Source organism: Diplotaxodon limnothrissa, linkage group LG15 (genome assembly GCF_057381915.1).
Source record: "Diplotaxodon limnothrissa isolate DT_005_m linkage group LG15, D_limnothrissa_male_GT1.1, whole genome shotgun sequence".
Taxonomy (NCBI): Eukaryota; Metazoa; Chordata; class Actinopteri; order Cichliformes; family Cichlidae; genus Diplotaxodon; species Diplotaxodon limnothrissa.
This window is the reverse complement of record NC_140610.1, coordinates 43,299,136-43,313,020: the sequence shown is the minus strand read 5'-3', so window position 1 is coordinate 43,313,020 and position 13,885 is coordinate 43,299,136. Positions and strand designations below refer to the sequence as shown.

The 13,885-nt window shown below is 42.7% G+C and overlaps 1 protein-coding gene across 1 annotated transcript; it reads left to right on the top strand.

Annotated features, from left to right (window-relative positions):
• The first annotated feature begins 879 nt into the window (after positions 1-879).
• LOC146618068 (sorting nexin-9-like) lies at positions 880-10,261 on the top strand. Its single transcript, XM_085371852.1, has 16 exons — positions 880-1,238; positions 1,315-1,389; positions 3,883-3,994; positions 4,090-4,234; positions 4,668-4,752; positions 4,832-4,957; positions 5,165-5,282; positions 5,358-5,488; positions 6,257-6,360; positions 6,665-6,768; positions 6,863-6,940; positions 7,828-7,904; positions 8,016-8,105; positions 8,364-8,478; positions 9,969-10,060; positions 10,151-10,261. Exons 1-16 carry the CDS (start codon positions 1,131-1,133, stop codon positions 10,196-10,198), a joined length of 1,608 nt encoding a protein of 535 aa, XP_085227978.1. The 5' UTR covers positions 880-1,130; the 3' UTR covers positions 10,199-10,261.
• The last annotated feature ends 3,624 nt before the right edge of the window (positions 10,262-13,885 follow it).

Genomic DNA, 13,885 nt, shown 5'->3' with positions numbered 1-13,885 from the left:
GCTTTCCTCTTACCTTCGTGTTTATATGTGTAACAACCAACACGGCCTTCGCATTCACAGCATCATCCAAATGATCGCCCTGGGAATCGGACAAAATCAGGATTTCAAATGTGCTGCTGGTGTTTCCAGGAATAATCAAATTGACACATCTGTACTTGTTTGTACTTGATGTCTCGTTACCTGTTGTGTCTGTTGCACCTTTGCTGGTGTGGTGGGAATGAGAGCCTGGATGAATAAATCAATCAGACATCTCATGTTTACTCTGATGGTTTCACTGAAGGACGGCGTCCTGATCGGGGATCAGTGATGCGAGGGATGAAACCATGGTAACAGTTTAACAATGAGGGAGACGTGGTGACAGGTCTGCAGCCTCCACCATCACGCTTGGGGCAGAGACTGAGCTGTGGGCGTGGGTGGTGCTGCAGGAAGTGATGGTGTGTTGGAGTGAAACAGACCTGAGGGTGATGGGGACCGTCGTTGTCCTCAGGTGGGGGCGTGGCAATGGAAAACTCACATGATCATTTCTACTGTAAGTAGAAAGAAGTTGTAATATAACAATCACAATTACTCTAATCAGTGAGAGAGTTTGTGACGGTCTCCACAGAGTAAACTTTTATATGACTGACTTGCAACGACGTAGCGCTCCTGCATCAGCGTTAGTCCTGAACTCAAATATAACTTCAAATTATTTTGTGACTGTTCGGCTCTGCAGACGTGTTTGTCAATGCGACAAGCAGAAATCATATTTGTGTTCATGAATAAACGTGTGGAGGCAGGAGACGACGTTTCATCGCTGCACATGGAAATGTCTCTGTGTGAGCTTCTCTGGAAAGAAAAACCCAGAAAGCCTGGAAGTTCCTGATATGTGGATGTCAGGAAGTACTGTGGTCCAACAGGAAGTCAGGTTCGAGAGTTTGTAGTTTCACTGACATCCAGACGTTTCCTCTGAGCCCAAACCAGAGCTGGTTCCTCTGACTGCCCCTAAACTTTAGTTTGTACCAGTCTGAGCTCTGTGCGTGTGTGTGCGTGTGTGTGTGCGCGCACGCGTGCGTGTGTTTGTGTGTGTGTGTGCATGCTTGTGTGCATGTGTGTTTGTGCGTGTGTGTTTGTGTGTGTGTGCGTGTGTGTGCATGTGTGTGTGCGCTCTCCAGGCTCTGGTTCTGTACGACTTCACAGCGGAGCCAGGAAACAACGAGCTGTCGGTGAGAGAGGGGGAGACCATCACTGTGACAGACCAGGTAAACACAGGTGTTTACACTGCACACACTGCAAAGGAAACACGGCTCCACCCCCTCACGTGTCCCTGTTCTTCAGACTGTGGGTGGAGGCTGGATCCAGGCCCAGAACTCCAGCGGACAAACCGGCCTTGTACCTGAGGGATATTTACAGGTGAGCGCTGTGACATTATTTCATGTCGTGTCAACACAAAGAGGCACAGATCAGCGAATTTCACCTTCATCAGTGTCACACACTCTGTCCAACACTTACCTTTGAGTTTAGTTTTTATTATTATTTGACTGTTTGTTTGAATTCAGCTCAGTTTCAGTGAGATTCCAGAACAGAGGCCAGAAAATCAGTATTTCAGTGAAAACAAGCAGCTGACTCACAGGCTGATAGACGTCCAAACATCAATAAATACGTCCATCAGGGCTTCATTGGGCAAACTGCAATCATTTATTTTACCAAACCGACAGAGACTAAAACCGAGGATATTTCATCTTTATTTGATTTCAAGTTCACAAAGGCACAAACACTTCACAGAGATACTGAAAATCACAGCACAGAGTGATAAACCCACCATGGAGACCACTGGACCACACAGTGTAACCTCTGCAGTGCTCTAGAATAACTTTTTGCCACGGTTGCACTGGTGTGCCTGACTTTTTTTTCTTAGGCGCACCAGCACAAAAGTTAGGCGCACCCAAATTTTTCAACCGCATCACTTAACACCGCAGTTTTACATGTGCACTTTTTTGGGGGCGGAAATTGCTGTCCATACAGACAATATTGATTTGTAAACGATTAACTAACAATCTTGTCAACACAAAGTTCTTTATTTGGAGCACAGTTCTACCAGAAAGATAAGTTAGTGAAAAAGTGCTTGTGCTTGAAGTGCTTCGGCACTCTTTGGTAATATTGTAGGCAATGTTAAACCTAATCATCACATCGGCTCCTCTGACGACCTGTTTGCTGCTGCCTGCTGCTGAAAGGCAGTGGGGAGAGGGGACACTTGGGCAGTGCATTTATTGCAGCATATAATGTGTTTTCTGGATACACTGTGTGCTTTTTCAGCGTTCAAAGATTGATGGCTCCATTTCAGAGCACTGGCTATGAATTTCAGACGGATCAGGCCTTAACAAAACATGTATCAATAGTTCTTTTCATCTTTTCTTATTCAATTCAATTCAGTTTTATTTATATAGCACCAAATCACAACAACAGTCGCCTCAAGGCGCTTTATATTGTACAGTAGATCGTACAATTATAGATACAGAGAAAAACCCAACAATCATATGAGCAAGCACTTTGGCGACAGTGGGAAGGAAAAACTCCCTTTTAACAGGAAGAAACCTCCGGCAGAACAAGGCTCAGGGAGGGGCGGGGCCATCTGCTGCGACGAGTTGGGGTGAGAGAAGGAAGACAGGATAAAGACATGCTGTGGAAGAGAGACAGAGGTTAATAACAGATATGATTCAGTGCAGAGAGGTCTGTTAATACATAGTGAGTGAGAAAGGTGACTTGAAAGGAAAAACTCAGTGCATCATGGGAATCCCCGGCAGCCTACATCTATTGCAGCATAACTAAGGGAGGATCCAGGGTCACCTGGTCCAGCCCTAACTATATGCTTTAGCAAAGAGGAAAGTTTGAAGCCTAATCTTAAAAGTAGAGACAGTGTCTGTCTCCTGAATCCAAACTGGAAGCTGGTTCCACAGAAGAGGGGCCTGAAAACTGAAGGCTCTGCCTCCCATTCTACTTTTAAATACTCTAGGAACAACAAGTAGGCCTGCAGAGCAAGAGCGAAGTGCTCTAATAGGGTGATATGGTACTACAAGGTCATTAAGATAGTAAGAATCTGGTTAGATACCATATTTCTAAGATCAGTATTGAACAGCAGAAATTAAGCTTTCTTGTCCAAGGTCATTTAAGTTCAAAAAAAAAAAAAGAGTGGCCGACAGCGCTGTAAACAACGGTAGACTGGTGGGCAATAAGTGAATGAATAATGCAGAAAGGAGAGACTTTTAGATGGGAAACTGTACTTAAAGTACAGACAGAGAGAGAGAGCTGTGCATGAAGTGTGACTTTATCGTGGTGGAAGCAAAACAGCAAACGTAAGAGGGAATTAATGATGACATTTATCAAATGTGAAGCATAGTTTGGATCTTCTTTTGCTGCTGGTTCAGCGAATTTTGGTTAGAGAGAGACAAAACCTGCACCTCAGAATCTAGCTCAAAAAAGATGTAAACACAAAGCACGGACCCGCCGACACATCAGAGTCAGTGAGCTGTCGGCTTTCAGCTCCAGAATACATTTATATTTCAATCAGGATTTAATTAATCGATACCGCTTTATTCAAGCTACTCACCTCTCTGTCCGTCTGCACTTTCAAACCCCTGACTATCTCTGATTGGTTCAGACCACGATAGGGGCATAATGCGTGTCTGTTGTTGACCACACGGAGATCTTCAGAGTTGCCGAGGCTTTTTTTTGTTCGTACTCGAACAGTTGGTCAAACTGGTGTGACCCAAGATTTTTTTTAGTCGCACAATTGAAAAATTTGGTTGCATTTGCGACCATATTGGTAGCACCCTGCTCTGATGGCTACAGTAAAGTCTGTATCGTCTGCAGGAACATCTGTTTGTTAAAGATGTTGTCATGTTTCAGATCAGAAACACTGGTGGTGTTGGAGGAGGCGGCGACCTGAGCTCGGGGGGCGGGGCTTTTGTCAGTCACACACAGGGATGGGACAGTCGAGGATACAATCCCACACAGCACGGTAACATACGCTTGTTTCAGCTCATTTTCAAGTATAGTGTGTTACTGTGAGGAAAAAGGTTTTACATCAGGAATGTTGAGCAGTGTCCCTATCAGCTGTTCAGGATGATGACGGCGAGTGGGACGACGAATGGGATGACCAGTCGGTGAGCAGTTACCATGACAACAACCAACCGGAAGGGGAGGCCGGAGCCTCAGGACGAAGCGCCCATGGACCCAGTGTTAAGATCTCCCTCAATAAGTACATATGTTTCTGAAATATGCAAATATAACAGACGACTCACAGTAGAGCTAAAAGTAGAGTCCAGTAGATGTCGGTCCATAGAGCAAAGTAAACACTGGTAGGAGTCATTAGATGTCAGTCACAGTGGTTAGCAGTTGGTAGATTCCTGTAGAAGACAGTAGAGCTTACTAAACATCAGTTGAGTTCAGTAGATGTCAGTAGATGTCAGTAGTGATGGTAAACCCTAGTAGATTTCAGTGGAAGGGAGTGAATGTTGGTAGTTGTTAGATATTATTAAAAATTAATGGAAGCAGATGTCAGTGGAAGTTGGCAGAATTTGGTAGATGTCAGTAGAAATCAGTAGAAATGAGTAGATGTCAGTGTAATTCGGTAGATGTCAGTAGAAATCAGTAGAAACGAGTAGAAGACAGTGATGCCTTCTTGTCTTTAGGTTCTCGTTCTCCAAAGGTCCGAGTCCAGAAGTCTTTATGTTAGCCCGACCTCCGGCTGACAGCAGAGAGAGGCTTCCTGTCTACGTGAGTCCAACATTTTTCTCTTGGTTAATGATGTGTGGTGTTGATTGCTCTGATTGGCTCTTGGTCCTCGTCCGATCAGATGGGAGAAGTAGGTCCCGTCTGGCTGTACCCGACGTCTCCTCTGGACTGTGTGATTGCTGATCCAAAGAAAGAGTCCAAAATGTACGGACTGAAGAGCTTCATCGAGTACCAGATAACACCCAATGTGAGCTTAGTAGCACTTTTTTTTAAAACTTGCTTTTGGTTGATTTTTATTTTTAGGTTTTAGCTTCTGTGAAGCACTTTGTGATTTTTATCTTGAAAGGTGCTATATAAATAAAATTTTACTTACTTACTTTACTTACTCTGTAGTACTTAGTAGTACTTGCAGTATCACTGGGTATCAATCTCTGACTTCTCCCTCTTCCTCCAGACAACCAACAGCCCTGTCAATCATCGCTACAAGCACTTTGATTGGCTGTATGAGCGTCTGCTGGAGAAGTTTGGGTCCATACTGCCCATCCCCTCACTGCCTGACAAACAGGTGACAGGTGAGCCATCGCCATAGCTACCCTGTATGACCCAGCAAACACCTTTGACCTTACCAGTCTCACCCGTGCTTGTAGGCAGGTTTGATGATGACTTCATTAGGATGAGGATGGAGGGTCTGCAGGCCTGGATGACTCGGATGTGTCGGCACCCCATCGTCTCTCAGAGTGAAGTCTTTCAGCTCTTCCTCACCCACAGAGATGAGAAGGTAGGTGAAGCTCCACCTCCTGCTTTACATCTTTCAGGTACTCAATGATGGGTTTTAGTGTGCTCTGTAATGTCTGTCCTCTTACCATTGCTGGTATGGATTCCAAAATAAAAAATAAAAAAAATAAATAAAGTGTGCGTATGTATGTACATATATGTACTTGTGTGTGTAGATATATATGTATGTATATGTATGTGTGTTTGTTACTTGTAGTTATTACTACCTGTTACCTGTGGTAATGCAATTTATAATTTATATATTCTGTATTCAGTTATGAAGGCTCTAATTGTTGGTTGCGAGCTGCCGCTTAGATGCTTGTATGTGCCCGGAGCTGTTGATGGGTCTGTATGCAATGATGGGCGTAGCTGCGGGAAGTTTATTGTTTTTTTTGTTGATGAGTGAGTATAGGGGTGGGATTTAATAAGTTTTCTTCGTCCCACTCCTTTTTCAGGCAATTTTTGTTTTTTGTTTTGTGTATTTTATGTTCAATATAGGTATTTGTTGTGCCTGAAAATGAATAAATAAATGAATGAATGAATGAAAACCTGAGAACCTGCTGTCTAAGCCTCTGGGATGTACTTTTTGTTTACTCACAAACAAATGAAAGACTACAAACACAAACCAGAAGGCTTCAGGTACAGAACAGACCCCACCCATAGGTTATAAATGTTTGTATGGTCTTTTATGGAGATTATGTTTGAGCCAGTCAGGTGTGATGATATCTGATGCTGCTTGCTGATTGGCTAAGGCTGTTTGTTGTTGTTTCAGGAGTGGAAGGCGGGGAAGAGGAAGGCAGAGAAAGACGAGACGGTGGGTCCAATGATGTTCAGTTTGGTTGAACCTGAAGCTGCAGAGCTCGATGTCATCCAGGTGTAAGTCACTCAGTCTGCTCGTAAAGGCCTATACCCTGGGTTTGGTCTGTCAGGCTACCTCTGATTGGTTCGCTCATTAGGGTCGTCTAACTTGTGTCTGTCAAATGTCACATGACCAGTCATCAGGCGTCAATCCCTTTTTTAGCTGTAGCTCACTGGGAGTGCCACAGGGCGGTGTACTGGGCCCATTACTGTTCCTTATTATAAATGTACTTTCACTGTTCTTCCATCAAACAGCAGCTCAGTTTCACATGTTTTTACCTGTGGCTTTTTACCTTTGTGTGACCTCTGAGTGTGTGTGCAGTGAACAGAGGTGTGAACACTACAGCCGCTTTACAAAGTCCATGGATGACGGCATCAGAGAGCTGCTGAACGTCGGGCACGCGCACTGGAAACGCTGCACCGGACGTCAGTGCATACATTTAAAGTTATTCCGTGTACATGTACACAGAATACTTACAGCTGTGATTGGGTGGTAATGTGTTCATCTGTTTTTAACCAGCGCTTCCTAAAGAGTATGAGCGCATCGGCCAAGCCTTCAGAAACCTGTCAACTGTATTCATCACCAGCAAATATCCAGGTGAGCGAGGGAGGAGTGTGGGGGTGGAGGGTGGAGGAGGGAGGATGGAAGATAGAAGGATGGAAGGAGGGAGGAGGGTAGGATAGAAGGAGGGAGGAGGGTAGGATAGAAGGAGGGAGGATGGAAGGAGGGAGGAGGGTAGGATAGAAGGAGGGAGGATGGAAGGAGGCAGGAGGGGAGGATGGAAGGAGGATGAAAGGAGGGAGGGAGGAAGGAAGGAGGGAATGATGGAAGGAGGGAGGATAGAGGGATAGGAAGAAGAGTGGAAGGATGGAGGAAGCATGGAAGGAAGGAGGAAGGAACGAGTGAGGAAGGATGAAAGGAAGGAGGATGGAAGGATAGAAGTAGGTAGGAATGAAGGATTGACGGTGGAAGGACTGAGGAAGGATAGAAAGATAGAAAGAGGGAGGATGGAAGTATAGAAGAAAGGAGGGAGGAAGAGAGGAAGGATGAAAGGAAGGAGGATGGAAGGATAGAAGTAGGTAGGAAAGAAGGAGGGAGGGTGGAAGGACTGAGGAAGGATGGAAAGATAGAAAGAGGGAGGATGGAAGTATAGACGAAAGGAGGGAGGAAGAGAGGGAGGATGGAAGGAGGGTGGATGGAAGGAGGGAGGGTGGATGGAAGGAGGGAGGAAGGATGGAAAGATAATCACAATGCAGGGACTCCAGCAACACTTAAACAGGAACAACTTTATTGACTAACCAACGGTTTTGTTTACATTCTCGGAGGACTTGAAGCTCTCCCGCGGTGCATTCAGGGACTCTGAGCTCAGTGTGTTCTTTCTGAACCATTTTCCTTAAAGCTGGTTTCCATTGTGAAATACGTAAATATCCAGTAAACATCTATTATGTGGTATAAGTACAGACTTTTAAGTGTCTGCGATGCAGGCGAGGCGACGTTGACCGACGCTCTGACGGCTGCTGGAAAAACCTACGAGGAGATTGCTGAGGTCGTCGCCCAGCAGGTAAAAACACACACACCTATGTATAAATACACAGTATACTGTGTTTTCTCAGTCTTACAATAATATTTGTTTATTCTCTTACTGCATTCTTTGTTGTGTTGATGTTTCCAGCCTCAGAAGGACCTCCACTTCCTGTTGGAGACTAACAGCGAGTACAAAGGGTTGCTGGCATGTTTTCCAGACATCATCGCTGTACACAAGGTACAGCAGAACTACTGTGTGTAGTGACTATACTACACACAGTACTGCTACACATAACTGCAGGTGCACACAGAGAATGTCTGAAAACATGAGACAATAAAACAGACTGAAGCTGGAAACTGAGGCTTTTATTTTGGAGGTTTTTATTCAATCGCTGTCAGAGCAACATTAATTGGGGAATGGGAGGAGCTCCAGATGTGCTGAGGAGGGCGTGGTCTCACCTGTGTGTGTGTGTGTGTGTTTGTGTTTGTGTTTCAGGCTGCTGCAGATAAAGTGAAGGAAGGTGATCGTTTGGTTTCTGCAGGAAAAATGAACAACAGCGACAGGAAGTGCATGAACCAGCGGCTCAGCTGCATGAGCTACGCCCTGCAGGGTAACAGCACACACAGACACACACACACACACCACCCAAAAATCCCAGCAAACCCAAAGGTCAAAGTAATCTCTTTGATAAAGTTATCAGCCCCTGGTGAAATTTAAAGCTGTCATGCTTTTAGCAGAGCGATGGATTTTCTGCGCAGTGTTTCTGAACATGCTTGTTTTATTTAAAAAGCATAAATCTGTTTACAAACAATGACAGAATAATTTCAGAGAGACAAACATGACCACAGTCAGTTTGTCCTCCTGAAGAACTGAGCTTGTCATTGACTCACAGCTTGGACCTGCTGTGCAATGACCTGTGTTCACTCTGTAACACTCAAAGATGTTAAATTAAGACCAAACCAAGGAATTTCTCCAGTTTACAGTTGGTATAAACACATCTGTGAGGGTTTGATCTGAGAAAGCAGCGTCCCAAATCCAAAGACACTTTATAAATCACTTCAGACCTGAGGAGAAGAGTGAAAGTTATCACAGTGTCTCCAAGTGTGGACAACAGGAGTGAGGAGAAACTCAGAGAGAACCACGACGATCCTGCTGAGGAACATGCTGCAGGAGACCAGAATGGGCGTTACCACCACCCACTCAGAGCCCCAACTTTAATCTTTGGCCTGAGCCGAAGACCAAGATCCCCATCAGGACACATCACATCTGGAGGAGCTTCAGAAGAAGGAGAAGGGGCCGCGGTCACTCAGGAGACAGAGACACACAGCTGACCTTTAGCATCACAGGATCATTCAGGGACTTCATGCAACCCTTCAAAATAAAACTGTCTTGCTCTGTCTGACAGCAGAGTAGACGGTCACATGTACAAACCCTGTGAGGGTGTTTCCTGCTCAGCTCGTCTCGTCAGACACTCAGCTTTAGTCACCTGCTGCCTTTTCATGATGTCATCGCGTTACCTCATCACCGGCCATAGTTTCAGCTGTTTCTGTTTCACATGTAAAAAAAAAAAAAAAAAAAAAGGTAAATGTCATTTGTATAGTGCTTTATTCAGTCCCTAAGGACCCCAAAGCGCTTTACACTACATTCAGTCATCCACCTATCCACACACAGGTGATGGCAAGCTACATTGTAGCCACAGCCGCCCTGGGGCGCACTGACAGAGGCGAGGCTGCCGGACACAGGCGCTACCGGGCCCTCTGACCACCAGCAGTAGGCAAACATAGGGTTAGTATCTTGCCCAAGGATATTTGACATGCAGCCAGGAGGCAGCCTGGGATCGAACCACCGACCTTCTGATTAGTGGCTGACCTGCTGTGCCACCTGAGCTGCAGCCACCACCTACATACCACATGTGTATGAAGAGATGATAATGTTGGGTTCATGTCAATTCCACCAAAATAAAAATCCAAGAACGACTGATCTAAGAACTAAATAATAAAGTAAATAAAATGATACCACAATAGTATAAAGTTAATGTTTGTATGTGTAATAAATAAAAAAATGTCCAAGGGTAACTCGCCGCTGTCTGCTCTCCTCCAGCTGAGATGAACCATTTCCATAGCAACCGTATCTACGACTACAACCGAGTGATGCAGCTTTACCTGGAGCAGCAGGTCACCTTCTACCAGCAGGTGAGCGCCAGGCGGGAGGCGGGGTGGGCGGAGTCTGGTTGCGTGTTTAGGTCTGTGATGTCGTCTCCTATCTGCTCTCTGATTGGTCAGATCGCAGATAAGCTGAGAGAAGCTCTGAGCCAGTTCACCACGCTGTGAGGACGCCACCGCCACCATGTGATGTCACATGTGACATCACAGCCTGAGTCACTGTTAACAAAATAAAAGCCTCATAATCTTTATAGTGTAAATGTTGATATGATAATGATTAATGATGAGTTTCCTTCTTTTTCTGCTTTATTTAAAAACTTTTTAACAGTTGATTTTACACGTTTAATAAAACTTTCTACGCCTCCACCTGGCTCTACCTCATCTTTATTGATATTATCAGTAGCAATTATTTTACTGTGACAGTGCAGAAAACTTGTTTAAATGTGTGCGGGATAAGCTGCTCAGTTTCCATCGAAACTGTAAAACAGGGAAGGTTTTTTTCAGCTGCAGATCTGTTCAGGCTGAACATCATGATTATTGACCCTGACTCAGGAAGCTGCAGGAACACTGGCTATATCTCAGTTCAGGGTCTGCAGCCTTAGAGTACGCAGCCTTAACAGTCCACAAGGGCCGCGTACTCAAAGACCGCTAAGGCCAGAAGTGCGAGGCTTGTAAAATTGGAAGTTATTTATATTTCCTATCACCTTATACCTTCACTCAAAGACCAGTATCTGTGACAGTGTATATATAGATGTATTATATATGAGAGACAAATATTGTTCTTTTAATATGTTGGCATTACTAAATTTGGCTCAATGCTTACATACATGTGTATGCCTCTGTCAGTGCGCCTCAGGGCAGCTGTGGCTACAATGTAGCTGCCATCGCCAGTGTGTGAATGTGTGTGTGAATGGGTGAATGACTGAATGTAGTGTGAAGCGCTTTGGGGTCCTTAGGGACTAGAAAAGCGCTATACAAATGCAGGCCATTTACCATTTTATGTGTAAAAAGAAAATGTACGAGCTGTGATAACTGTGTCTGATAGAATGAAGAGTAGACTGATATATGAAATATTCCTTTATTGGGTGAGAAAATCAGACCATGTCATAACTGCTTTAAGTCATACAGAATAGACATCAGAGCCTTAAACAGGCTGACTTCTGCTTAAAGTTCCCGGAGGTACTTGATTCAGTCCACAGGATCGGACAACGACGTGAGTCCTCTTCTGTGCCATTGCCCAGTGCCATAATCTTGCAATTTACCATGAGACACTTTCGAGTCATCACCTGAAAGGCGTTGAAGGGATCTGACTACCTGAAGACAAGGAAGCTCCATTTCGAAGAAGATCTCTCTCCTGAGAACCGAGAGAGATGCAACCACTTATGGCCACAGGTGGAGAAAGCACATAAGGAGGGGGAAATTGTCTACTTCGTCGGAGCCCGTGCTTTCGTGAACAGAAAAGAAATTCACTGAAATCCCTTTCAGTCCTGTTTGCGGATGTGCCTCAAGGTCTCTTTTCCTTATTGTTCTAAAGACTTATAATAAGCTGTTGTTGCTAAAAACGTTTTTGAAGCACTTTTTTAGACAGAGTAGTTCTGTTCTCTCTGAAGCTTACACACTCTTCTCAGGGTAAAAAGTTAATTTACTTTTCAAAGTTTCATCTCTATCCTTTAATTCTTTAAATGCTCGAGGACTAAGGGACAATACCAAAAGGAAGGCTCTGTTTTTATATGCTAAACGTTTGAATACTGACTTTTGTCTCATACAAGTATCCCATTCTGAACCTAAGGACGCTAACTTCTGGAAATCCCAATGGGGTGAAGATTTATGGATGTCTCATGGCACCAACCATCCAGCGGGAACTGATTCTGAAACATAAGTTTAAGGAAAAAATATATCTTCAGAAACTGATCCGAAAGAGGACATTTTATTTTGCTGATGATCAGACCCTTTTACTGGGAAACATTTATGGCTACAATAACAAACAGGAGAATACTGACCTAATACTTATAGTAAATGAAAAGAAATCAGTCTTTAATGAGTAAATTTGCTAATCTAAAGATTATATTAGGAGGGGACTGGAATCATTCACTCAATACCATGATAGGTAGATGGCCGAGTAAAAGTCAGGAAAGTAGCAATTATATGATGGATTTTATAAAGGAAAGAGACCTAATTGATAACTGGAGACTTAAAACTCCAACAATTAAGGAATTTTCATGAAAAAATAGATCAAGTTTCTTACAGTCTCGTATTGATTATTGGTTAATTTCTGATCCTTTATCCAAATATGTTTCTATATTAAAAATGTTGCCAACACCCTTAACAGATCATAAAACTACCGTCTAAAAGAGTGAATTCATATTGAGAGTTAAATAATTCTCTTATACTGAATGATTCTTTGGTAAAGGAAATTAAAACAAAAATAGATGAGTATTGGAAAAGGCATGTGTTGAAAATGCTTTTAGTAAAAATTGGGAGTTCATGAAATTTGAATTGACATCTCTCTTAATGAGAAGAGGAGCTGAAATAGTTAAAAATAGAAAAAAAGAAGAGTTGGAAATAACTTCTGAAATTATGGCTTTGTCAAGATCACCTGATAATTTATCTGAAGATAACAGGAACAGACTTCAAATTTTACATTAAATTAGAAAATATATATATTTAAAAGGCAAAAGGTACCTTTGTGAGAAGGAAATGGGTCTAAGAGGGAGAACAAAAACTCCAGCTATTTTTTCAAATTAGAAAAACATCACAACACACTTGGCACCATGACTAAACTGTGTTCAGATGGGTCATCACACAAGACCCTCAAGTGATTACCAAGACTTGTGAACTTTTTTATAAAACTTTAAATAAATCAATTTTTTCTACAGAAGTCATGAACATTTTTTATGATTCCTTAGGTAATATTAAAACAATTATTGACAATAATAAAACTATGTCTGATGCCCTCATCACAGCAACTTAATAAGAGTCCAGGGAATGACGGGTGGACTTGTGAATTTTACAAATTATTTTTAAAGGACTTCTCACGCTTTTACATAAAGTATATATTGAAAGCATTGCTAATGAAAAAGTCCCTCCTTCCTTGATTCAGGGACTAATTACTTTGATTTCCAAGCCTCAAAAAGACGTCCTTTTGATAGAAATTTGGACCTATTTCACTGCTCAATAATGATCATAAAATAATTGCTATGTCTGGCTAAAAAATTAAAATGTGCACTTAATGATATTATTGATGAAACACATTCTGGTTTTATGACTGGGCAGACACATAACAAACAACATAATAATTAATATTTTTGGTCATTCAGGTTTAATCACAGATAATAGTTTCATTCTTTTTTTGGATTTTTATAAAGTTTTCAACTCCATTGAACATGAATTCATGTTCAGCGCACTTGATATTTTTGGTTTTGGAAATATGTTTAAAAAATCCATTCAAACTTTATATGCAGATGCAAAAAGCTCAATCAAACTCCTGTATGGTACAACGAAGAGATTTGATATCAACCGTGGGATCCGTCAAGGTTGTCCGATTTCGGCATATCTTTTCCTTCTTCCTATGCAGACTTTCTATTCATTTTAAAAACAGCAGTGTAATGTTGCTGGCAGAACTTTATCTATTACTCAACTAGCGGATGACACAATACTTTTTTAAAAGGATAAATCTCAAATTGGTGAAGCTCTCAAAGTCATCAAAAATTTCTCAATAGCCTCTGGTCTCCAACGCAACATTCCAAAATGTGATCTTTTCACAGTTAAATGCTGCACAGATACTATTATATCAGGTGTTCCTGTTAAAGATAAGGCTAAATATCTTGGTATTATCATTCAAAAAGACCAAGATGC